At 46.6% G+C, this 26249-nt stretch overlaps 1 protein-coding gene across 1 annotated transcript in view; it reads right to left on the bottom strand.

The window, feature by feature from the left end:
* The window catches only part of LOC148511779 (protein-glutamine gamma-glutamyltransferase E-like), a 53513-nt gene extending 33104 nt beyond the window's left edge, over window positions 1–20409 (bottom strand). Inside the window, exons 1-4 of the mRNA XM_088482678.1 lie at window positions 20374–20409; window positions 12193–12366; window positions 2649–2891; window positions 258–376 (exon numbers count right to left, since the gene is read on the bottom strand). Coding sequence (XP_088338804.1) covers window positions 258–376; window positions 2649–2891; window positions 12193–12366; window positions 20374–20380 — 543 coding nt within the window. The 5' untranslated portion in view covers window positions 20381–20409. The remainder of the gene's footprint in view (window positions 1–257; window positions 377–2648; window positions 2892–12192; window positions 12367–20373) is intronic.
* Between the last annotated feature and the right edge of the window lie 5840 nt (window positions 20410–26249).

Here is a 26249-nt window from a genome sequence, read left to right as displayed (position 1 = left end):
GTGCATGGCTCTCTCTAACTCTGTGGTCTGTATATAATTATATAATGTTTATTTATAAAATAGGTAATTTGTCTGTAGTTGTCCTTTCTTATCACCTATGTACTACATAATTCAGCTGTATGATCCATCCACTATGCATGGTGGAACTGGACCTTTGTGGTATATATAAATAAAATATAACAATACACTCGTTGATTTAATATTAATACTTTTCTGTGTAGCTTGGGCTAATAACCCAACTCAGATGTTCCTATTACCTGTCCATAGTCCCATCTTCTATTTCCGTAGGAATTATAACTTCCATACCAGTATAGTCCAGTGTCATTAAGAACATACTCTGCTCTCTCTGAGTCACTGCTCATGTACACTTCATCACCTGAGGGAAAAAATAGAGTATATTTCCAAGGCATAAAATAGAAATACACAGAATGTTTTTATATTTGTTGTACAATGTTCTAGACCAGTGGTCTCCAACCTTATTTGAGGTGTGAGCTACTTTAGAAAAATGAAACCTCCTGAAGAGCTACTAAAATTGTAGAAAAAAAAATCTGGCTAATAACTGAACAATTGAAGGTAATTTAATAAAAAAAAAAAAGTTTAATAGAAAATTAAACTGCGTTTAATTATTACAGTGATATTGTTGTAGTTTGTAAATAAAATTTAAACACAGGCACATTTTACTGTTTATTACAGGCTCCAAGAAAGTACGTGCAGAAGAGGAGCAATAGATATATGCAGGGCTGCTGTGTGATTTTCTGACAGGCCTGGGCGGGAGTCAATTGCTCCCCCGTAGCGTAGACGCCGTGGGTGGAACCACGGGGAATCACGTCAGGTGATTGCTGTAGAGGCTGCGGCAATCACCTGAAGTTCTTCCCTGTGGTTACACCTATGGCATCGATGCCATGGGGGAGCACACTTCAGAGGTCACTTCCTCAAAGTTGACACTACCCTCTCCTGGCTATACTCCTACCTCTCTGACCAATCTTTCTCTGTCTCCTCTCATGACTCCTCTCCCCCCCCCACAGCCTCTTACAGTAGGTGTTCCCCAAGGCTCTGTTCTTGGACCCCTCCTATTCTCCCTCTACACATCCTGGACTTCTCCCTCTCCTTCAAATCACATATCCAGAACCTCTCGCAGTCCTGTCGTTTCCATCTCAAAAATATTTCCAAGATCAGACCCTATCTCACCCAGGATGCTACTAAAACCCTCATCTGGTCATCTTCAGATTGGACTACTGTAACCTCCTTCTATCTGGCCTCCCCAAATCCTATCTCTCTCCTCTTCAGTCTATCCTCATTGTTGCTGCTCAGCTCATCTTCCTCTACAAACTCTTTACATCTGCCTCCCTTCGCCTACAAGCCCCCACTGGCTCCCCTTCCCTTTCAGAACCCAATTTAAGGTTCTCAACTGATTTCTATAAATTAATAGGTAGGAGCTGATTGGTTGCTATGGACCACTTCTCTAGTGGTCCACTTCTTCATGTTTTTCACTGCTTGATGCATAAACAAGAAAAAAGGACATGGAAAATCCCTGTCTTTATGGGAGTAAGTAATTGAGAGCAGGTAGTTAGGATGTAGGATGTCATTGGCAGAAGCACTTAGAAAAGAACAGCCAGGGGTCAAACAAATTACACAGAGCAGGGGCAGGAGAAGGACACTGTAGAGGATTAGTCAGCAGTAGCAGAAAAAAAATTATCTGAGTGGGCGGGTGTGTGAGGTGGAATGGAACCACCCCCTGAAGCAAGGTGACATTGCTGCTTTCAGGCAGGGGCGAGGTGTGGGCAGAGCCACCAGCTCTGATGTAGAGTTGGGGGCGGGCACAGAGATGCATTGTGCCCCTCACCTTTAGCCCAGCCCCCAGCATGGAGGGACAGTGGAAAATGATGGGGGCCCTCCAATGAAGACCCACAACTGGGCACACACTCTAAAGTAAGTGTAATTGCACTGTGCTGTGCTCCTTCTCCCCTCTGTCCTTTCTGTCTCAGCACCTCTTCCTCTGCCCTGCTCTCTTTCCTTCACATTATATGCCGGTCTGCCTCCCACAGTTACAGTATATGTGTATATGTCTCCATGTGCTCTTCCCCCGTAGTCAGCAGTGTATATGTCTCCATGTCCCCCTCCCCCCTCCAGCAGTGTATATGCATACCTCAGAACGTTTGGGATCTACAAAGCAGGACCCTTGTACCCTCCCAAAATGGTGTGTGGCTTACTTTCTGCTAGGTCACGCCCCTTTGTTGATGCCCATTTTTGCGCTATGTTGGGGGCGAGCCCAGCACTCCGACAGCTCCTGGGCTGCCCCCAACCTCTTCCCTGCACTGAATGTAAGCTGCATCTTCTCCTTCACTGGCACAGCTGCTCTGCAAACAGAGCAAAGGAGTGGCGGTGACAGTGTATTCCTCAACCTGCCGACCACCCACGGGACACTGTGGCCAGCGGGGGGGACAGCAGGACAGTCCCTGAAGAGAAAAGAGATTCCACTTTGATCATTAATTATTATAACTTATAATTAATCCTGAAAATAGCTGTATATTTTTATCATATTATCTGCTGAACTTACTAGCTCTAATGTTAGATTTTATATACTCCTTGTCGCTATCTACGATGTTCATACAGGTATGTTTATATTATAACATATTTAACAACTATACCTGATGCCCAGGGGTTAAATAGCAAAAAGAATGTTCCTAGACTGGTTGAAGTGGTGCGCCCGCCACTGATGATCTGTAGACCCATCCGGTATTGCCCAATGCATGCATTCACTGGCACACTGATGGTAATGGTCTGGGAGTTAGAGCTGCTGTTTCCACGTACTGCACTCCAAGGTGTTCTACTCCCAGAGCTGGAAACTGGCATCACTGCCTTTGTGTTTCTGGATTCAGACGGAGAAGGACCTGAAAATGAAAATTATGATGCATTAAATATTAGATCTCTGTTCTTGATGTATCTGGGGTATCAACCCATTACATAAGTACCATATGTAGAGAGACTACAGTAACAGTACCATTCCCTCCATACATACACACCAGTTCCCTAGATCATGGTGCTGTGGCTCTGATAAAAGTCCCTGCACTGTTATACAAACACTGATCTCCTTTTTGAGTTTGGCTGTTAAAATGTATTTTATAATCCTTGATGCATACCATCTGCATGTATTATATAGGTACCAACATTTTACTTACAGAGAGTATTTACTAACATTTAGTCTCTGATTCAGCAGTGCATGTAAGTGCACTGCTGAATGTAGATTCCCAAGTAATGGGAATCTGTGCGTACGCAGGGCCTGTTCTGCACATGTGCAGAGCGGAGGCTTTTTGACGCCGTTGGGGAAGACTGGAGAGACCACAATCTCTGTCGGCAGACCAATATTTCCTGGCCACTCTTGGGCATTTGCGATGGCCAGTTTGCGTGACCCCATGGTCACTCAGCTGGATGAAGGATAGTGCAGATGATCCGATGCTGCGTCCAAGGACGCAGCTCGGATCAGTAATGCATGCAAAAGGCAGTATGCCTCCTGCTGCATTAGCATATAACAGCTATTGCAGTTGCTAGCATGTTAGCAGCTGGGATAACTCTTGCATCCACAGCTCAATAATCCCCTTAGTTTCGAAATTATTAAAAGGGAATTTCCAAACAATATGAAGTTCATCAATTTACAGTGAAAAGTATTATTTACAAATGAAGAACAATAAAGACAGTTTTACTAGAAATAGCCATCCCAGCAAATGTGCCCAGAATTTGGACTACATGACCCTCAACATTGCAAAGAAAGACCTCAAGACAAACATCTGAGGATTTAAAGGTCTCAGGGGGCGATTCAGACCCGCTCGCTAGGTTGCGTTCGCTGGCAGCTGGGCAACTTTTGCTTTCTGCGCATGGCATGCGTATACATCGCAGTGCTCGTGCTCGAACCAGTCTCTGCGATTGGGAAGCGATCGTACGCCATCCTTATTCTGCTCATTAGTTTGAGTGACAGAAAGTACCGTTTGTGGGTGGTGACAGGGGCAGGTCAATGAAAACAGGTTTTGGATGTGCGAACGAAGGCGTGCCTGTGCATTCTAACGGCGTTTAATAGGCGTACATAATTAACCTGGAGTGTCATTGTACACATCACCGGGTTGTATTTCACACTGCAGCGATAGCAGTGCTTGTGGCGATCCCTGCGAGGGCTGGGCTGCGAGCAGCTCCGATGGCACTCGATGTTACTGTTTTATCATACACTTCCTGGAGATGACGCGTGCTGCAAAGGGAAGGGGCCATCTTTACACTGGCTTGCGATTGCTCTGCCGTCGCACGCTAAGACAGTGGGCGTACTAATGTCTTACCGTGCGATCGCAGCCTATGCATATATTAGCAGCCAAGCGGCTGCGTGCGAACGCATCTATCGAGCGGGTCTGAATCGAGCCCTCTGTCTGATCATTTGGAATTATTTTCAGCTAGAAGTCATAGACATCTAGCAATTATCCACAATGAACTCCTCTTACCATATAAATATATATATATATATATTTTACAGAGGAATGTGTGAGGTTTTCTGTCTATCAACTGAACCTAGGTCATACTTGCCTACTTTTGAAAAAGCATTTCAGGGAGATTGTGAAAGCAGCACCTATGGCACGGTGGTAAAGTGGACGTGTACTGCTACATCTGAGAGGCGTATCATAAAATTGACTTACATCCACATGTAAATGAGCTCCAAAGCAGTTCCACTGTGTGTTTTCATCAACAAGATCCACTTGTTGATGAAAACACACTGATACTTCTTAGAAAATACATGTAGCCATAGGGATCATTGTGCCTTATAACTAATGCAGGGAAATTATACTAATGATCCCATTTGAATGTATATAGCTCTGTTTTTTCTTTTATATAACACGTGTCATAATGGGGGCAAGGTGAAATGAGCGAGATTGGTAGACTCTTCAGGGAGTCAGGGAGATTGCTGCTATTTCAGGGAGTGTCCCTGACAATGAGGGAGAGTTGGCAAGTATGACCTAGGTTGAATTTGGAACATACACTAGTGCATGACACCTAGCGCACTAGCAAATCTACAACAGAATGGCTGATAATCACATTTTTGGAATAGCCAAGTCAAAGTACAGAACTCAATCCTACTGAAATATTACCATGGGACCTTAAGAGTACTTTGCATAAACTAACAACCTCAAACATCAGTAATCTGAAGCATGAAAAAGGCATGCAGGAAATAATTACTTCACGTTACTTCTGCTAAAGGTGGATCTACAATATATACTGATGATGGGCTACCATGATTTTTTCATGTTGGCTTGTTGAATAATTAATGACAATAAAATGTGTTACGGTTTTGTACGCAGAGCTGGCCCTAACCAATTTGATGCCCTCGGCAAGATTTTGGCTGGTGCCCCATAGCACTGCTGCTATTTCCGCCTCTGACCCAGCACAACACCCATCACCCAGCAGTATAGATCACAGCAGCAGCCATCAACACCCATCACCCCTCACCCAGGGCAATCCTCATCCACAGAGCTGTAAGTAGACATTTTGGTGCCATGTGCCAGCAAGAGCATTGATCTCCCCAACCCCCTTATGTTAAATAGGACAGGTGCACGATCATGCTGGGAAGGGGCACAGTAGTGCCCTTTATACACATTACGCCACACTGTAGTGCACCTTATACACATAAAGACATGCATTAAGAGATTTAAAAGTGTATTAATGTTGCGCAATGCATTATATATATAAGATGGAGAGAGGGAGGAGTCTCTGGGGCTATTGTCAGGTCTGGCGACTCCCTCCACCCAGCAGCCAGCCAGCAGTGATTGAGCAGCACCAGGGAACTAGGTGGCATTGTGGCCAGCGGGCAGTGGTGGGCTGGGCCGGGGGGCAGGGTGCCATGTGCCCCCCGGGCCACGGCGCCATGCGGGCCGCGGGCAGTCTGTGTCTCTGTGGCAGTCTGTATCTCTGTGACACAGACTGCATCGTGCGTGTAGCGCTGACCGGATGGAGTTCGGTCAGCACTACACAGTGACTGACAAACACACAGCCGCCAGCTCCGGCAGCTGTGTGTTTGTTTTGAGGGGCAGCCAATGAGAGTCTGTTAGACTCTCACTGACTGCCGCTGCGCCCACTGCAGGAGCCGCTCCATCTTCCGGCTCCTGCAGTGGGTAATGGGAGAGACGTCATGACATCATATGACGTCTCTCCCATAATGCAGACGGCCTGGCCCGGGAGCCGGGAGGGCAGATGGAAGAGCGGATGGCGGCAGGAGCGGAGATTCAGGTAAGTGTTTTTTTTTTTTTCATTTATTACGTGTGTGTGTACTGTGGGAGGGGGGGCACTACTCCTGGGGGCACTACAAGGGGGAGAGCACTACTGGGGGCTCTACAAGGGGGATTACTACTGGGCGCACAACAAGGGGGGGATTACTACTGGGGGCATTACAAAGGGAAGGACTACTACTGGGGGCACTACAAGGGGGAGAGAGCACTATTCGGGGAACTACAAGGGGGAGATCACTACCGGGGGCACTACAAGCGAGGACTACTACTGGGGGCACTACAAGGGAGGGATCTACCACTGGGGGCACTGCATAGGGGGTACCACTACTGGGGGCACTATAAATGGTGGCACAAGGGGCACTGCACAGGGGGGACTACTACTGGGGGCACTTACTAATGGTGGCACATGGGGCACTGCACAGGGGGGACCACTACTGGGGGCACTACATAAGAAACTTACTACTGGGGGCACAAGGGGCACTGCACAGGGAGACCACTACTGGGGGCACTGTATAAGGGGCACTGCATAGGAGGATCACTACTGGTGGCCTGTATAAGGAGGTCTTCTCCTGGGGCACAGGGGGCACTGCATATGGTAACCACTACAGGGGGCTGCCCCATATCTTTATTTTTACTTCACATTAATTCCATATGGACCCACCTCCTCCCTGAAACACTTGTGGGGGGGGCGCCTAAGCACGTGCTCCGGGCACCCTTGCTACACGCTACCCTCTGCCAGGGCCACCTGCATGCATTTGCCCCCCAGGCTAAAAGTTGCCAGCCAGCCCGCCCCTGCTGGCGGGGGGCCTGTGAACATCTGAAATGAGGAGATCTGATGAACCCGCTCAACAGACAGCCCAGCTGAGCCCTGACTGCGGTAATACTATTGTCAGTCACTACTGTGGGAGTTTGTGTATGGGGGGTGATCGCCCCCCTCTGAATAAATCCCTGAGCAGAGCCGCTGGCGCAGTCTGCCTGTCCCTGTTCCGTCGCTGCCCACTGTCGAGCTGAGCCGGTACTAGGCTTGGAATGCATGTACCGTGGCAATCTAAATGTCCTAGGCATTTGCCTATTTTGCCTATGCCTAGGGCCTCATGAGATTTAGCAAATTGAGGATTTGGTGGTAACTAGATCAATATTAATTATTATGACCTGATATGTTAAAATGAAAATTTGGAAGAGGGTGAAATGTACTTTTTGCTTGACTGTAGAAGATAATGTCTGGGCTGCCAAGAGAGGCCACGGGCACGGATACTGAGGGGGCATTACGAAATCAGGGAAGGCATGGTCCCACCCCCTAAAACATAATGCAAAAATAACTTTGTGGCAGCAGTGACAACACAGGGGGTGCCAGCGGCCACACAGGGGGACACAATGAAGGCATTTGGAATATATAATTTGCTTCCTTCGTCTCAGTTTCCACGCAACACCATGTTATCAAGGTTAACCTGGCCTAGTAAAACATTTCAATACAATTACAGGAGTGCCATGGGTTACAGGTATATATATACAGTATATATATATATATATATATATATGTATATATATACACATATATTTTGATATACTGTCACTTTTAGTGACATCATATTATGGGCTGGCAAAAAAATAAATCTTTACTAATAATTATCAGCAGAAAACTACAGTAACATTACCATTTGGCAAGTGGTAAGTGACTGCTGTGAATAATGACAGACATAATAAGGCAGTGTGATATTCGTGGTTAGCTACTCTTTAATGGCCTGATTCTGAGCAAAATGCAAAGTGCAGAATGTCCACAGCTGCCAGATATACTACATTATGTTAATGCCAGTATACACGCTTCTATGCACGTATCCTTGTTGCTTCATGTGTATGCATCGCTCTACCCACTGCTTTCCCAGCTGCAGCCATAACCATCATAATCATGGGGATTGACCGGGAACATTACCCTGCATTAGGGGTGAAATGGGGAGGCGTGACCGCTTCCTCATGATCCCACCCCCGCTGCACAGTGCTGAGACTACCGGCATTGTGAGAGTGGGCATGCCATGATGACTCAATTCAGCGCGAATCATGGTGGCGGCAGGCCGAGAGACTTGCCCACTTTTCCGGGCGTTTGTGTGGGAGCGCCACCAAAATTTAGCGAGCCTCCCGGCCGTTCCAGGAGAGTAGGCAAGTATGATAGTATATAGGGCATGCTGTGCCATTAGGAGGACTTAGGGGTGACTCCAAGGTAAACTGGCTCTCAATTCAGATATATCTGTATGTGCCATTATCATATTGGGCAATTATATGTCCCAAATTGGATATAGTTATCAGTTTTGGGGATGAGTTTGGGGTGCAGTGCCCCCTGGGGTTGGTGTGGCTGGGCTGCTTTGGGGTGGCACTCTTTAACACTCTTTGGCACTCTTTAACACTTTATTTAGCACTTTAACACCTTCAAATTATATTTTTGTCTCATATAATTTTTTTTTCTTAGTATTTTAATTACACCTTTCACCTATGTATCACTTTTTAACACATAGTTTTTGCTTTATTTTTATTAACACTGAAGCTGCATACACACGTAAAGATTTTCTGTCCAACCATCCAACTAGTTGATTGGTTGGAATGAAAATCTTATAAGGTATGAATGCAAATGACATTCAGCAATTTGCTCCCAAATGCCGGAAAATGGACAAAAACTGTTGTTTGAACAAATTGTTTAGATCAAACATTTAACAAACTTGTCTGAACGACCATTTTCATCTGTTTTCTGGCATTTAGGAGCAAATTACTGATCATCATTTACTCCCATACGTTACCAGATTTTCATTCCAACCAAGCCTGGAGGCCTAGCCATATTTTTGCAAATACATGCAACTGAGATCTCTGAATTATCTACCACCATGTAGTTTTTCAAATCTTATTGCTGATTTCACTCTGAGTGCTGGGGGATTACTTTTTGTTGTTTCTTGCATAGAATAACACCTCCCTTACATGCATCTGAGTGATATTACTGATGTGATTAAGCCATACTTGCCTACCCTCCCGATTTGGTCGGGAGCCTCCCGAATTCGGGTGCCGCTCCCGACCTCCCGGGAAGGCAGGCAATCCTCCCGGCTGCCTCCCGATTCGCGTCATTTTGGCCCCGCCCTCCGCTTCACAATGCCTATATTATCGGCATGTAGGGGGCGGGGCCAAACTGACGCGATCGCGTGACCCTGCCCCCACCGCGCCCAAAAGTGCATGTCTCCCACCCAACCACTCCCCCTTATCCCAGCCACACACCCCCTTCCTGCCGATCTGGCTGCTCACTCCCAGAAGGAGCAGCCAGAAAGTCGGCAGGTATGGGTTGAGCAGCCACCAACATGTATTGAAGTATCAGGGCCTAAACTAGGATTTTTGCCACCCGGGGCAAGGCCATAATTTGGCGCCCCCCAAAAAAATACAACATAGAGGACAAAAAGGGTGTGTGGTTTTGTGACACAGTAATGCCCCTTATAACACATTATGCCAGACATTAATGACCCTTATAACACATTATGCCACAGTAATGCCCCTTACAACTAGATGTACGCCGACCCTCGTGTTTTGGTTTTGGTTTTGGATCTGGATCTACCCTGGTTTTGGATCTGGATTGGTTTTGCCAAAACTTCACCTCTGTATTTTGTTTTCGTGTTTTGGTTTTGGATCTGGATTTTTTTTAAAAAAATCATAAAAACAGCTAAAATCACATAAAATGGGCCTGTTTTTGTTCCTACAGTATAATTAACCTCAATAACATTTATTTCCAGTAATTTACAATCAATTTTGACCACCTCACAATATTATTTGCTTCATCTAGGCCACAAGGTTGCTTCCAGCTAAGTGACACAGTGGGCGGCACTAACATGTGGCAGTTCAGTTTCTAATTTCCAACACATACACAGTGTGTTATACAGTTTGGGTTGGATACACCAATAGTGCACTTACTGTGACAGCAGTGTCGGCAAAGCGAGGTTGCTGACAGTGTCCTCAGTACATGGAATGGCAGTGCTGCGGTGCTAGCAGTGTCCTCAGTGAAGGGTAGTGGTGATGTCGGCAGTGCTGAGGTGCCAGCGGTGTCTTTTGTGCATGTTTGCTGGCTGTGTCGGCAGTGCGGGGGTGCCAGCGGTGTCTTAGTGCAGGTTTGCTGGCTGTGTCGGCAGTGCGGGGGTGCCAGCGGTGTTTTTAGTGCAGGTTTTCTGGCTGTGTCGGCAGTGCGGGGGTGCCAGCTGTCTCTTTAGTGCAGGTTTGCTGGCTGTGTCGACAGTGCGGGGATGCCAGCGGTGTCTTAGTGCAGGTTTTCTGGCTGTGTCGGTAGTGCGGGGGTGCCAGCGGTGTCTTTAGTGCATGTTTGCTGGCTGTGTCGGCAGTGCGGGGGTGCCAGCGGTGTCTTAGTGCAGGTTTGCTGGCTGTGTTGGCAGTGTGGGGGTGCCAGCGGTGTCTTTAGTGCAGGTTTTCTGGCTGTGTCGGCAGTGCGGGGGTGCCAGCAGTGTTTTTAGTGCAGTTTTTCTGGCTGTGTCGGCAATGCGGGGGTGCCAGCTGTGTCTTTAGTGCAGGTTTGCTGGCTGTGTCGACAGTGCGGGGATGCCAGCGGTGTCTTAGTGCTGGTTTTCTGGCTGTGTCGGCAGTGTGGGGGTGCCTGTGGTGTCTTTAGTGCAGGTTTTCTGGCTGTGTTGGCAGTGCGGGGGTGCCAGCGGTGTCTTTAGTGCAGGTTTGCTGGCTGTGTCGACAGTGCGGGAGTACCAGCGGTCTCCTCATTGCAGGTTTGCTGACTGTGTCGGCAGTGCGGGGGTTGCTGGCGGTGTCCTCAGTACATGGAATGGCAGTGTTCTCAGTGAAGTACCAGCGGTGTCGGCAGAGCGGGGTGCCAGCGGTGTCCTCATTACAGGTTTGCTGACTGTGTTGGCAGTGCAGGGGTGTTCTCAATGCAAGATGCCGGCGGTGTCCTCAGTGCAGGTTTGCTGACTTTGTCGGCAGTGCAGGGGTGCTGGTGGTGTCCTCACTGTGGGAGGCAGTGTGGGGGTCGCTGACGGTGTCCTCAGTACGTTGGGCAGAAGTGCAGGAGTGTCGGCGGGGGATGCTGCCAATGGGGGTGCCGGCGGTGTCAGGCAGTGGGGGATGGCGGGTGCCATCTTTTTTACTCCTTTCTAGTGTTTTCAATGGGCTTAACGCTGATTGGCTGAGAGCCGTGACAGACGGCTCTCTCAGCCAATCAGTGTTAAGCCCGCTGAAAACAAAACCTCGCGACTCGAGGAGTCACAAGGTTTTACCTCGGGTCAGGGATCCGGGGCTGCGCTCGGATAGCCCCGGATCCCCGAAATTCGGGTGGGTCCGGTTCTCAGGGAACCGGACCCGCTGATCTCTACTTACAGCGCATTATGCCGCACATTAATGTCCCTTATAACACATTATGATACAGCAATGTCCCTTACAACACATTATGCAACACAGTAATAATGCCTCTTACAACACATTCTGCCACAGTAATAAGGCTCCTTACACATTATGCCACAGTAAGGCCTCTTTTACATTATGCCACAGTAAGGTCCCATCTCCCTTCTCTTACCTGCTATGGCCGTGCGGTGTGTGAGCTCGGGGTGGCGCGAGACGTGGCTGCCACATGCTGAGGAACTGTCAGTACTGCCGTCATTGTAATGTGGCACCGCTCACGAACCATTTGGAGTTCATGGACCAGTAGCCTCTGCTGATTGGCTGTCAGTCCACGGGCACTGATTGGCTTGTGACCGGCACCACATTAGACTGACTGTGTCTCAATGCCTCTCAAGGTTGGGATGCAGCTCCAAACCAAGTCTGGCACCCGGGTCACGTGCTTCCTTAGCCCTCCGCTAGTTGCGGCCCTGGAAGTATGATTAAATCTCCTGTGTTCATTACATGAGAAAATTGTTTATTGGAGTTACCATAATTTTCAAATAAGAATAAAATTTACCTGTTTCCACAGTGATTGATAGATTATCTCCGGACTGCACAGGTTTGTTGAATGTGAGATTAATCTCAAACATCTGACCTCTCCTCACCACCAAGTCGCTAGTGTCATAGTAAGAGGTTCTATGAGCGGAGGAATTTTTGCTTTGCTGCAAGCTGGCATTGTTCAGCTGTAGGCCTGAAAAAAATATATATAATTATTAATATTATCATCAGCAACGGCTGACATGACTCTTTGCTATAGGTGATATCTAATGCCTAACAGTTTCTCACTCTGCCAACGTGTAAAGGTGCCTATCCATTAGAAGACCTGAAAATCTGAACGTCTAGCAATCAGGCCTTCAGGTTGCCGAGGTGCGGTGCCCGCACTGAACAGCGTTCATTGAACGTCATTCAGTGAAGGAGCCCGACCTCCTATCCCTGAACATGCTGAACCTGACGAGCTTCGTCAGGTTGATGGGCATGTTCAGTAGATGGTCGGGGACGGCAAGGACCCAGCGTGCACTCGCATCGCTGGTCCTTGCCGGCTATCCATTACCTGACTTTGTGAACAATGCGACCAAAACCTCCTGGTTTTGGTCGCATTGTTCACAAAGTCGGGTAATGGATAGGCCCCTTAACAGTGTTTTGTAACGAATTTAGTGGGAAATCTCCTGAAAACAGTAATTATAGGGCGATACCCACAAAAATTTGGCAGCCCCAGAATGTATGAAGGGGTGTCCTCATACTTGCCTACTCTTCCGGAATGGCCGGGAGGCTGATGAAAATTGTGTGGCGCTCCATCCCAGCTGTCTGGAAAAGTGGGCAAGTCTACCGCGGACCGAAGACGACATAATATTTCCTCACATTATAAAAAACATAAATGCATTTAAGTAAAGTAGAAAAAAAACCATTTGCAGACATGGGCCCTGATTCAGACCCACTCGCGAGCGGCTGTCCGCTCGCAAGTGGGTCGATGGTCTGCACTGAGCATGCGCACGACGGCGGGAGCTCCGTCATGCGCATGCGCCAGACGCGACGAGCGAAGGACTTTCCTTCGCTCGTTGTGTCTGATCAAAGGGGGTGTGCTGTCGATGTTGATTGACAGCACGCACCCTTTGGTGCGCGTGTCGGGGGCATGCCTCCCTGACGGGGGCGTTCCCAAGGGAATGCCTACCGTCAGAAGCCGGCCCACTGACATCACTAGTGATGTCAGTGGGAGTGATTTTGGCTCTGATAGAGCCAAAATCACTCCGGGCCTTGCGGTTGAAAACCTCAACCACAGGCTCCGGCTCGCAGTGGCGATGGTCGCGATGGTCACGACCATCGCGGCCATCAAACTGCACGCTCGTATAGGCTGTGGGTGGTGACCCACAGCTATACGAGCGTCCAGGAGGACGCTCCATAATTATGGAGGGCGGCCCTCATTCAGAGCGTGCGCTCTGCTCAGAGCGTACGGCTCTGAATGAGGGCCTTGGTCTCCTATTTACAGTAATGGATGGAGTTTCTCTTTTTAAACGTCATATTTTCAGGTTGAAGCTATTCAGGCTTACAAATGTAATATACTTTATAAAGCTTGTTGTAAGAGAATCTTTTTTTCCAGAAACTGGAAAGGGTATGATCTATAGGCAAAAGGGCGTCTCCTTTTGATAAATGAACATGTCATAGTCTAGACAAGTCAGGGCATGTATTGTCTGAGGGGCTGATTCAGTACTGGATGGAATTGCAAAGCTGCACGCAAGCAGCTTTGCAATTTGCAAACATACAATTGCAGCATTTGCGATCCCAGCACTGCAACAGAGGTCCCAGCCAGGGATAGCCATCACGACCATCGTTCATGATAGAGGACGGCAGGGCCATAGCTAGGGTAGTGCGGCCGGTGCCATCGCACAGGGCACCACAGGTCAGGGGGCGCTGTTTAGGCCTGTCAAATTTCTGTTTATTATAATTCTTGCTTGTAGCTTCCTCTTATTTCATCCCCAGCATCTCCTGGCTTCTCCTATCTCTTCCCTGGCCCTTCCCCATGAAGCCATGGCCCTTTCTTGGGTGCATTATGTCTCTTCAAAAATGAGGGGGCGCCATTGCTCTTTCTGGCACAGGGCACCAAAAAATCTAGTTAAGGCTCCGGTGGACGGTGCCAGGCTGCCGGCCAGCTGAGTGAGCCTAATCCAGGCTTGCCTACCCTCCCGATTTGATCGGGAGCCTCCCGAATATCGGGTTCCGCTCCTGGCTGCCGCCTGCCCCCCAGACTACAAGAAACCCCCGCAGCGGGGGGCCCGATGACATGAATCGCATCATCGTGGCTCCGCCCCCTGCTTCACAATGCCAATATTTTCGGCATTGTAAAGAGGGGGCAGAGCCACGATGACGCAATCGCGTGGCCCCCAAAACAGCATCATTACCCGGCCACGTCCCCCGCTGTGTGCAGACATTCAGCTTCCTCCCGGAAGGAGGGAGCTGAATGTCGGCAAGTATGGCCTAACCTTATGCAGGCTGGCCGGCTTGTGAGGCCAGGAAACTGCATCTGTGGAAAACGGAGCCAACATGCCCCCGTTTCCGGGAATGCCGGCCGACCCCGTCCCCACTCACGCACCGCCCCTGTCAATTAGGCAGAGGCATATCTGGGGCTACGTGCGATCATGCAGGACCCGTTCTGCACATTCGCAGTATGGGTTCTGCACATGCGCAGATTCCCGATAATCGTGAGTCTGCATTCAGCATTGCACTAGCATGCAATGCTGGATTAGCCCCTGAGTGTATCACCTTTTGGCCTAGGGCATTGGCATGTACAGTATGCATTGTACAGTTCTGTGTACATTACTAGGGCAGTATATGTAAGATCAATTACAAATAACGTATCTGTGCACATCACTGGGCTCAAGAGCACACAGATAAATGTTTATGCTGCTCTGTACTTAGAGCCTGATTCAGAGATATATGCTAAAATAGTTTTGCAGCGACTGTACAAAAATATGCTAATGTCACAGGCACTGGGATTTGTATTGACACACCCAACAGCAGCTTCACCAATCAACACGGCTGCATACAAAGACGCAGCATTGGTCGCAGACCAGTTGATTATCGGATTTCTGAGTAACCATATGGGTGTACAGAATGGCTGTTGGAACTGAGATGCCAGAACCATGTCTGCGGCATATGGGATCACAGTTGCAAGCAGATACATGCCCTGAAAACGGTAATGATACCACCACCCTGTTGCCGCACACAAACAGTCCCTGCCTGTCAATCACTTTGTGACTAAATCCTCACCACCAACAACATCAATAATGAAACTTGATGTATACGCAGTGTAACTCAGAGACATGCGCATACAACCCATGATCGCTCAACTGCATAAATATCAGCATTGCGTCCATCTCTGAATCAGGCCCGTAGCAAATAGCAATTATTATTATTTTATTTTTTAAAACTAAGGGGTAAATTTACTAAAGTGAGTTTTTGGAAGTGGAGCTGTTGCCCATAGCAACCTATCAGATTCTAGCTATTATCTGCTAGTTAAATGTTAAGTAGAATCTGATTGTTTGCTATGGGCAACATCTCCACGTCTAAAAACACTCACTTTAGTAAATATACCCATAAGAGTTACGAGTGCTGGGGTTTTGCAGATGTATTTTAAGTTGGAAAACAACTTTTTATATATTTACTTATTATGCATTATCAACCTGTTATATCAGATCTCTTTAATTAACTTCATATTTCATTAAAGCAACTGATTTAGAATATTCAGTTTACATCCTCAGTGTATACTTTCATGGTTAATTTGAAACCTATTTAAAATTCATTTTTTCTTTTAGATCCCTGAGATTGTAGAATAAACAAAAGTATGCACTATAAATTATTTTTGGTTATCATTTTAAAGGTTATTTATAAATGGCTATAACATGGAATATTTACAGTTTTATTACCTATGCTTAGTTCAGCTAATAATTATGTAATTATTACAAATTGACAAAATACTGTATAAAGTGAACAACTAATAACTATTATGCTGACTCACATAAAAAAGTTGCAAAACAAAGTAATCATGTATCATAATCTTTCAATATTCCTCATACTACGTTGAACATATTGCAGTAGTTATTAATATTTGTCAATGCATTAAATTCATTGGTAGAGAAGGTTTGTGCAGTTTTATATACCAGGGAGCTCTAATGCATTTTACTTCCTAATGCCATAGAAATGGCTATTTCTGAGGTTTCACACACTATGCAACATGTTCTACTCTCAATATGAATGCAAACAGCGAATATAAGTTGGGAATTTGAATGTGCTATCTCAGAAAGAATTACTTGGTGGAGAAATGTTTAATCATCTGCAGTACACCCCTTATGCATGTACTGTATATTATTAGAAGATTTCTGGGAATAGATTGTTACAACGGTTTTACTCCACTTGGCAGGTGCACAGAAGCCAGGCGTGGGTTTATAGGCTGAGAACACCTTGTGTCATTTGGATACTTTATGTTGCTAATTACCCAGGTACATGACTAATATTAACAACTACAAGATGATTGCTTGAAAACACAGAGTGAGTGCATACATGATGCAGTATAGATTATGTGTACTGAAAACATCATTGTGTACATAGCCTTAACCACTTGCCTGGTGTGGTCAGATATTTTGCGCCCACGCCAGGCCATGCGTTACCTGCCTCCCGGCCCCTCTGCATCCCTCCACCCTTCCCCAGTGTCTGCCATGCTGCCGGTCACTGCTGATCCGGCAGTCTGGAATTGTAAATGAACCAGCCAGGGGCGTCTTAAGAGAGGAGGGGGCCCGTGTGCACTCCCCATGCGGGACCTCCTCCTCTCTTCCCGGTGGCCGGCAGCTGACTGACGCAGCTGGCCAGCCACCAGAGCATTAGTAGACTCCGAGCACTAGAGTGTGCCCGGAGTCTACTGCGCATGCGCAGAACACCTGAAAAATGGCCATGGCGGCCATTTTTCCGTGTTCTGAGCATCGCTGACACCCGCCACAGGACCACGGACAGGTAAGTTTAAAATAATATGGGTGCAGGGTGTGCGGGGCCCCCCTGGACCCGGGGCCCGTGTGCCCCGCACAAACTGCACCCATTATAGATACACCACTGGAGCCAGCCCTCTGTCCTCTGGTGTATACCCGCCAGCTACAGAGAGGAGCCTCAGCAGTAGGAAATGTAAATTCGGGATGTCCCAATGATCGTTATTCTGAAGTATTGCCCGGTCGATATTTAAGAAAAATCCATGTTAATGGTATAGGGGAGATGTACAAAACTTTGGAGAGTTATAAAGTGGAGTGAGATAAAGTACCAACCAAACAGCTCCTAACTGCCATGTTACAGACTGTGTTTGAAAAATGACAGTTAGGAGCTGATTGGTTGGTATTTTATATCTCTCCACTTTAGCACTCTCCAAGGCTTAGTACTGTACATCTGACCCAATTTGTTTAAAGAAAAAAAAAATATATATATACTGTATATATATATATTTTTTATAATATTTTATTGGAGAACTGTATCTTTCAAAAACAATCATAGTCAAAGATACAAAAAAAATAAATAAATAAATATATATATATATATATATATATATATATATAAAACAGTACAACTGGAGCAGAAATAAACATATACACAAGTACATTAAGTAACATTTGGAGTGAGAGAACTGTAAGCGCGAAATCCACAAACCTTAAAAGAAAAAATATATATGCCTTTCTATAATCCATCTTGCCACTATAGGCACCGAGAGTTACACTTATGATAACAATACTTCAGAAAGGAGGGCGTCCTAAGGAGAGCGCTTCTAGATTATGCCAGGAAGTCAAAGCAACTGCTTTGTAAAGTGAGTCTTTCACAGGGGTGGTATATATGGCAATCAAATATGAAAAAAAATCCACTTTGCTTTCTTTATTGGTATACATCTCCAGCCAATCCATATGGAATAGATAGGAGACCCGAGGCATCAACAAAGCCAATGTCAGTGTATCTGATGATATCCATTGGGATAAAATAGTGTTCTTTCCTGCTGCTGTTATTTTTGCTAACAACAAGCGTGTCCCAAAAGATGGTTTTACTGCTAAACTCTCACATTTTCTAAACTCTCACCCTATTACATTGGCCACAAGGGTTTGTTGAGATTCCCGTAAGAAATCTCAACTTGGGTCATACTTGCCTACTTTTGAAAAAGCTTTTCAGGGAGAATGTGAAAGCAGAACCTATGAGTGTGGAGGTAAAGTGGGCGTGTCCTGCTACATCTGAGAGGCGTGTCATATAATGGACTTACATCCAAATGTAAATGAGCCCCAAAGCAGTTTGTAAGATATACAGTTGATGAAAACACTCTGGTACTTTTCGGAAAATGCATGTAGCCATAGGGATCATTGTGCCTTATATCCAATACAGGGAAATGATACTAATGACCCTACTGTATTTGATTGTATATATCTCTGTTTTTCTTTTTATATAATAGCTTCATAACATGGGTAAGGTGCAATCAGGGAGATTGCTAGACTCTTCAGCGAGTCAGGGAGATTGCTGCTATTTCAGGGAGTCTCCCTTACAATCAGGGAGTGTTGGCAAGTATGACTTGGGTGTTATATAATAGCAATGAAGTAATTAATAATGCATTTCTGCATATGATGCTGAAATTAGACATTTATTTAGACGTACAAAAGCTTGGGGTATAGTCTTCATTGGTATATTGGATAAATCAACCTTCCATTTGACTATACCAGTATTTAACACTTCTAAATTAAGTGGGTGCTTAATATGTGTATACAGAAAAGACTTTGAACATCCCACTTTAGGGCAGCGGCAGAATACACCATCAATTGTATGTTCTCTGTCTGCAGTTGATAATGTACCTAATGTCGTAGTTATATAGCTAGTGCTACTGTACGTAATTGATAATAGACAAATAGTGGGATAATTAAATGGTAACAGACATTCTGAGTTCATCATAGGAAAGTATCTGTACAGTCTGCTGATCCAGAAACTGATAAATCAAACAAACTCCCTGGAGACCCCAGGAATCTAACACAACTGAGGTGAGACTCCTGCAAAATCCTTCATTATGAGTTAAGGGAAGGAAAACTGTTTTATGGGCTGACACACCCATTCTTGAATGGGACAACCTCCACGCTGTACAAGTGGAAGTTAACAACAAAGTTATAGTGACATGTGAAGGGAATGTGGCTGGTCTCATATGTAAAAGACTGGAGAGCGAAATATCAGGGCAAAAAGCTTGTTTTAATTCCGTATTAGCAAATTCTTCTGAGCCTCTAAGCCAGTCCATCGCATAACTGTAATTTGCTGCTAATACGTAGGTTCTGATACATGGATGATTTACTCCTCCTAATATCGGAGGTTGACTCAATTTAAACAGGGACTGTCTTGGTTTCTTATTTGACCAGATAAATTTGCTAATAGCCCTCTTCAGAATTTTTAAATCAGTGCCCAATATTAAAAGGGAAAACATTTGAATAGGATATAGTCATCTCGGAAAAAATGTTTGAAAATATGCCAATATACGGTGTATTAAATCTGGGAAATTCACTGCATACAACCTTAATTCCCAAATATGTAAATGTAGTGTGAGCCCACTGAAAAGGAAATGCGTCCCTCCAATATTCTTCAGCACCTGTATACAAGGCTAAAGCCTCCATTTTGGCCCTATTAAAAATCCAGGTATGTTCTGAAAAACTTGTAGTAATTGGAGGAAGCTAGGGAAGGCCTCCTGGGGATTTGCGATATATAACAATTAATCATCAGCATATGCAGACACTTTCAACTCATGTCTACCTAAAAATATATATATTTTTTTATAAAATCATGTTGGATAAGTTTTAAATAGATGTTCTTGACCTGACAATTTTTGAGTGCTTTTTGGAAAAGATATTAGCCAGTTTGGTTTAATTTCTCATTGAGAATGCTCTAAAAATTCATAGATGGGGCTAGTTTTCCTAAAAGAGTTCGGTTTATTTTATGCGTGACAAATTAACACAATAAACACATTATTTATGTCATCTCCAACTTTTCACCTAATTTATAAAAAAAAAGTTTTCCAATGTAACAGTTTATCTCAGTTTGTGAAATAGAGTACATCAATAATACACTTATAATGACAAATTATTATTAATGGAACACAATAAATGAGAGGTACTGTAGGTGCTAATCTAGGTAAGATCACATCACCTTCACACATACTTACTTGTCATCTTGATGCCTCTCCCCTCTCTGCTCAGTTGATAAGATTTTAGCAAAAGATTAAAACTCAATGTATTCCCCCTACTTATATGCCAGCCTTCTGAGTTTCCTCCTGGCAATACATTAAATATGCAAAACAAGATGGGTGAGGTTTTATTCTAATCATTATAATTACTGAACACGTACATATTGGGGTTGCTCAAGTCTGGGTGTGTGCAGTTAAGGTTCCATGAGCCACAATTTTGCAGAGCCTGTTTGGGGACATGCCAGTCAGAGCTACTCAGAAACACGCAGTAATGTTCACATTCTATACAATGTTCAATGGAATAATTAAGGGAAAAATATTTTTTTTATTATGACAGTCAAGTTAGGCAATCATAACAAGATGGAGCAGACTTGCATCCCTTGTTCGTCTAATATGACAGTTTTGTGTGTTTTATATGATGCTAATGTTTAATATGAATGGATCTTCAGGAAACAAAAAAACGCTGCTTTAGTGAGAAGTAATATGTGACCAGTGTAAAGCAAATAGTACACTTGTTATTTTTGATCTGAGAGTCAAGCCCAAGAAAAAAGACCATTGGTACGATCCTGCACATTATCACGAAGTGGTGGGTGGGGCTTGATTATGCAAATCACATCATCATGGCACCGCCCCCCACTGTGCAATGAGGCAATTTGCATCATCACTTCTTTTGTACTTGTCCTTTGTAGGCAAATATGGAATATTATTAACAAGAATGCAAAGCTACAATTAGTAAACAATGCACTCTTAGTTGGCAGTTTTGGTTTACCAATAAAAAATTTAGAAATAAGCTAACTTCCTATTATAAAGTCTAGTACCTACCTGACCATTTCACAGATAAAGTTTGCAAACCATTCTGTAAAACATGTTTTAAATGGCACCAAGGGTGGATATTGCATTTTGGCTTATTATTTATTATAGGAAGAAATCCCATTTCATGCATCTGAATACTTAATTAAGTTTGAGGATAGATAAGCACCCTGCTTGATATTTAGTTTTGTTAGTTAGTTAAGGGTTAAGGCTTGGGCGAAGGTGTGGTTATGGTAGTGATCATTTGGGGGAGATAGGCCTATCGTAGGATTTGTGGGAGTGTTCAGGGTACCCATATAAATAGCCTGGTCAGAGGAGCCATTTTCCTCTTTTCCAGTTTCTGCAAACAGGCTGGCTAAGTATCACACAGTTTCTTATATAGCTTTATTTCTTTTGTCCAATTCTTCTTTTTATTTCACATCCTATCTATCTTTTTATTCTTCTCTTTCCCTTACTTCTTTCCTTTCAGCTCCTTTCCACTCCCCCCCCCTTTTTTTTTTTTTTTTTTCACCTCATCCCTGCTTTGTTTTATCCCCCCCCTGTCCAACTCCCCCTCCCTCATCCCTGCATTGCATTGTGCCCAGGCTCGCCGTTCAGCGCCACCCCCTCGCCGCTTTATGTAGGCTTCCAGGCCGCTCACATTCGCGGCCTCTCCCCCAGCCTGGCGCGGGTCGCGGCCTGCTGCAGGCCGCGATCCCGCACCCGCTCGCGTGCATGTACGCGCGCCCTCCGCCGGCCCCCGCTCCCTGTCCTCCCCTGCTGCCTCTCCACAGCTGATGGCCGCCTGGCTCTCCGGCGGCACAGCGGGCGGCCGTAACTCAGCGCCTTTCCCCCCACAGTTCACAGCCAGCCCGCGCCCCCTGTCTCGGCGGTTGGCCCCGCCCACAGGGTTGTGGCGGCCATTTTAGCCCCGGACACCGCACAGGGAGCCCTGCACATCCCTGCATCACCCCCCTCCGCCCCCACTGCCTCAGTAGCAGGGGGGCCTCCTCCTCCTCAACCCTCACCATTACTTTCCAGCCACCAGGGTTCCCCCAGTAGTGTAGGATCAGCTGCAGGGTCCATTATATGTAGGGCCCTAAGTGTCCCTCCCAGCGCATTATTTCCCGATGCCCCCCCCCTGCATCTAGGAGCGGGGGTCCTACCCCTTCGCCTTGGGAGGGTGTTAATGTGCAGCAACCCCCCCCTTTCAACTCTTTAGCAGCGCAGCAGCCCAGCTGGTCCCCATATTTCTATGCCCCTGGCCCCCATCCTCCCCATCCTCCCCCCCCCAATTTTCAAATACACCCACTATGTTCCAGTATGCCCCCCCCCGCAACAACCCCCGGGCCCGCCCCCTTTCGCAAGGGTTCAGGCCATATTACCAAGTCCTGTCGCCACCTTTTTACCTTCCCCTGGCCACTTCGGCTGCACATACCCAGTCCATGCATACCCCCCCTCCCCCTTTCCATTCCGCCCCCCCTGCTCCCCCAGCCACCTGCAACTGTCCATACACCCCTGCCACCCGCACTCCCCCATGCCCCTCGTTCCACGGAAGGAGTTGCTGTGCGGTCTGAGTCACCAGTGATTGTGTCAAGTCCCCAGGTCGCAGCTTCTGTTCATTCCAGTCGGGTTGTTGAGATCCAGAGAACGGACGGTGAGGTGGCATCAACGAGTCATGTCGTGGTGGGCGCACCGCGCAGCGAGGGACTGTTGGCGAACACTCAGGAGGAAGTGGCCGGTCCTTTGGCAGCAGTTTCTGGTGAGCATGTTTTTCCATGTTGCACAGCACACACTCATTTTCCACTGATTATAGCGATTCTGCAAGTTCATCAGAGAGGCCGCGTAAGCTTATGCGATACGTAGCGCACAAGATTAAGGGAAAACGAAGTCCCAAGAGGGCCAGCACAGTGTCGGCAGCTAAGGTTCCAGATGCTACGGGGGATATGGTACACTGCGCAAACACGGCCATCCTTAGGGGTTTGCGGTCTAAGGTTAGGGAGAGGCGCTGAGGGAAACTTCCATTCATTCCAAAATTGGGAGCAGGGATTTTTGTTTTCGCAGCTTGCTACCTTGAATCACGCCCGGGGGAGTACATGAATGTCCTCAAGTGTATGCATATGGTGTGTGGTATGCACTCGTCAGGCAAGAGTACAGCTTGGAGGCATTACGACGAGACATTTCGTAAAACACAGGAAGGACAGGCAGTTTTTTCAATGCGGCTTCAAGGACGTAGAAGTTTGGCTCGAAGTCAACCAACTGCCTGGCGCGCCTTCGGAGCCTTCGGCGGTACGCAAGCAGCCCTTTCTGGCCCGTACAGGTGGTGCCAGAGCCGGCAGAGGGAAATGCTATGCATTTAATAACGCCCAATGTAATAAGGGATCGGGCTGTCGGTATAGGCACATATGCAAGCTCTGTGGGAGTGGGCACCCGGCTAAAGATTGTGGGCAACTCGGTGGTACTACGGAGAGTCGGGGCGATCAGCGCGATGAGCCGCGAGGCGGTGTTAAGTAAAACACCTTCGCCAGTCGTCCTAGGGGCTTTGAAGAGTTGGTTGGGTCGTTATCCTCTCAGGGAGGCCTTTTTGTTACATGCGTTAAGTAAGGGTTTTAGGTTGCCTTTGACACAGGACATCTCAGTTGTTGCTAAGAGAAATCTTAAGTCGGCCCGTGTCCACCCGGACGTAGTCCGAGCTAAGATTGAAGCCGAGGTCGGGTTGGGGCGCAGGTTGTGGCCCCTTTTTCTTCCCCCCCCCTTTGGAGGGTTTGTACGTATCGCCTTTAGGGGTTGTACCAAAGAAGGAACCGGCTAAGTTCAGGCTGATACAGCATCTTTCTTACCCAGAGAGAGGGTCGGTCAACGACGCGCTAGATCCATTGGATTGCCAGGTCGTTTATCAATCCTTTGAGTAGGCTCTAGATATAGTACAGATTTTTGGTAGGAGCACTTTATTAACCAAGGTGGATATCGAGTCCGCTTTTCGGCTGTTGCCCCTTCACCCTGAATCTTTTAAGTACATGAGTTTTAGAGTTGCGGGGCTCTATTATGTTGATAGAGGTTTGCCGATGGGATGTTCCATCTCGTGTTCCTTTTTTGAATGTTTTAGCTCCTTTTTGCAATAGTGCTTACAGGCGGGTACAGAGCAAGCTGGTGTGTCCCACTACCTAGATGATTTTCTGTTGGTGGGGCCAGCGGATACTCAGGTTTGCGAGGATTTGCTGTTTTCCTTGCAGGCCTTGTTCGCAGTGGTAGATGTTCCTGTTGCCAACGACAAGACGGAGGGTCCGGTTACACGCTTATCGTATTTGGGTATAGAAATAGACACCGTGCTAGGTTTATGCAGTTTGCCGATTGAGAAGGCGCGACGTTTGGGAGAGTTACTGAAAGCATTTGTTTTAGCGAAAAAGGTCTCGCTGAAGCAGTTGCAGTCCTTGCTAGGCCTCCTTAATTTCGCATGTAGAGTCATTCCTATGGGACGGGTTTCTGGTAGACGGCTGGAAAGAGCCATGGAGGGGATTAAGAAGTCCCATCACCTCGTTCGCATATCCCAAGATCTGAGGGAGGACCTTCGCATTTGGTTGCTGTTCCTGTGTAATTTCAATGGCTTTCGGATATGGCCCAGGCCCCTGTAGCTTATTCCGAGCTTCAACTATTTACGGATGCGTCCGGTTCCGTCGGGTTTGGCGCCTTTTTCGAAGGGGACTGGTGCGTGGAGCCTTGGCCGGAAGCTTGGGGGGGTTTTAGGCCTTACTAGGAACATTCTGCTTCTGGCTGTTCCCTATTGTGGTGTCTGTTGAGCTGTGGGCCCACAGGCTTTGTAATAGGCAGATCCTTTTCTGGTGCGAATTTGGGCGTGGTTCAGGCGGTGAATAATCAGAGGGCGGAATCGTTGTTGGCTTTGAAGTTGTTGAGGCACTTGACACTTCTTTGCCTGCGAAGGAACATTGAGTTTAGGGCGCAGCATGTTCCGGGTGTTTCTAATGAGATAGCAGATTCCTTATCTCGTTTACAGTGGGACAGGTTTCGTTCGCTCGCTCCTTACGCTTCTCTTCATGGTTTAACCTGCCCCTCCCATGTCGGGCAGATTGTTGTGCCGGCATCAGAGTCTTCACACTGAGGTCTCTGGCCCCTGGCACATTAAAGACCTACAAAGCGGCTTGGGACGCTTGGCAGGGTTTCTTGGCTTCCAAGCGTGGGGGAGGTAAGACGGTTTGATGACTGTATGGCAGAGTTTATTTGGAACTGGCAGGAAGGGGGTCGTTCTAAGGCGGCTATGTCTGCAGCGCTATCTGGTATCGCTTACTTTTCTAAGTTGCATGGTATGGCAGATCCCACAAATTCGTTCCTTCTAATCAAGGCGATGAAGGGGTGGGCGAAGGAACACCCTAGCACAGGCGATGCACGTAGACCAGTTGACCCGGCCCTACTTAAAGATTTGATTGTAGCAGTATCGGGGGTTGCGTTAGGCGAATATGAATCGCCCCCTTTTTAGTTTAGAATTTTCATTAGCATATTTTGGGGCGTTTAGAATCGGTGAGCTCGTGGCATCTAATAAAACTTCCACATCGACGGGTCTAATGTTTAAACACGTGGTAATTAAGCCGACATTGATATTGCGTAAAATACATAGGTCCAAGACAGATCAACTTGGTGGGGGGCGTTGGATTTCTATCACAGAACATTCAGATGTAGTAATTTGTCCAGTTGCTCTGGCGGGGCGATTTAATACTCTTCGCCCGCCAGGGGGTGCGCAGTGACTTATCCATGTTAATCTTACACCTTTGTCCAGGTTTCAGTTTACAAGGCTGTTTCAGAATTGTCTTATTCGCTTTAGGCTTGCCCACAGAACATTTTGGGACGCATTCATGTAGGATAGGGGCAGCAACTTGCGCAGCGGTTGATGGTGCTTCGGTCGACACCTTACAAAAGTTGGGTCGGTGGAAGTCATCAGCTTATAAAACTTATTTATGGGGGGATAAGTTGCTTAAGTAGAAGCGCTTCTTGCGAGTTTGTTGGGAAACCCAGGGGCCTTATGCCTACTGCCGCTAGGGATTCTGAAAGGATTT

The sequence above is a fragment of the Taudactylus pleione genome, unplaced genomic scaffold (assembly GCF_031769625.1).
Source record: "Taudactylus pleione unplaced genomic scaffold, aTauple2 ptg000290l, whole genome shotgun sequence".
Lineage (NCBI taxonomy): Eukaryota > Metazoa > Chordata > Amphibia > Anura > Myobatrachidae > Taudactylus > Taudactylus pleione.
This window is presented reverse-complemented; position numbering and strand designations above follow the sequence as displayed.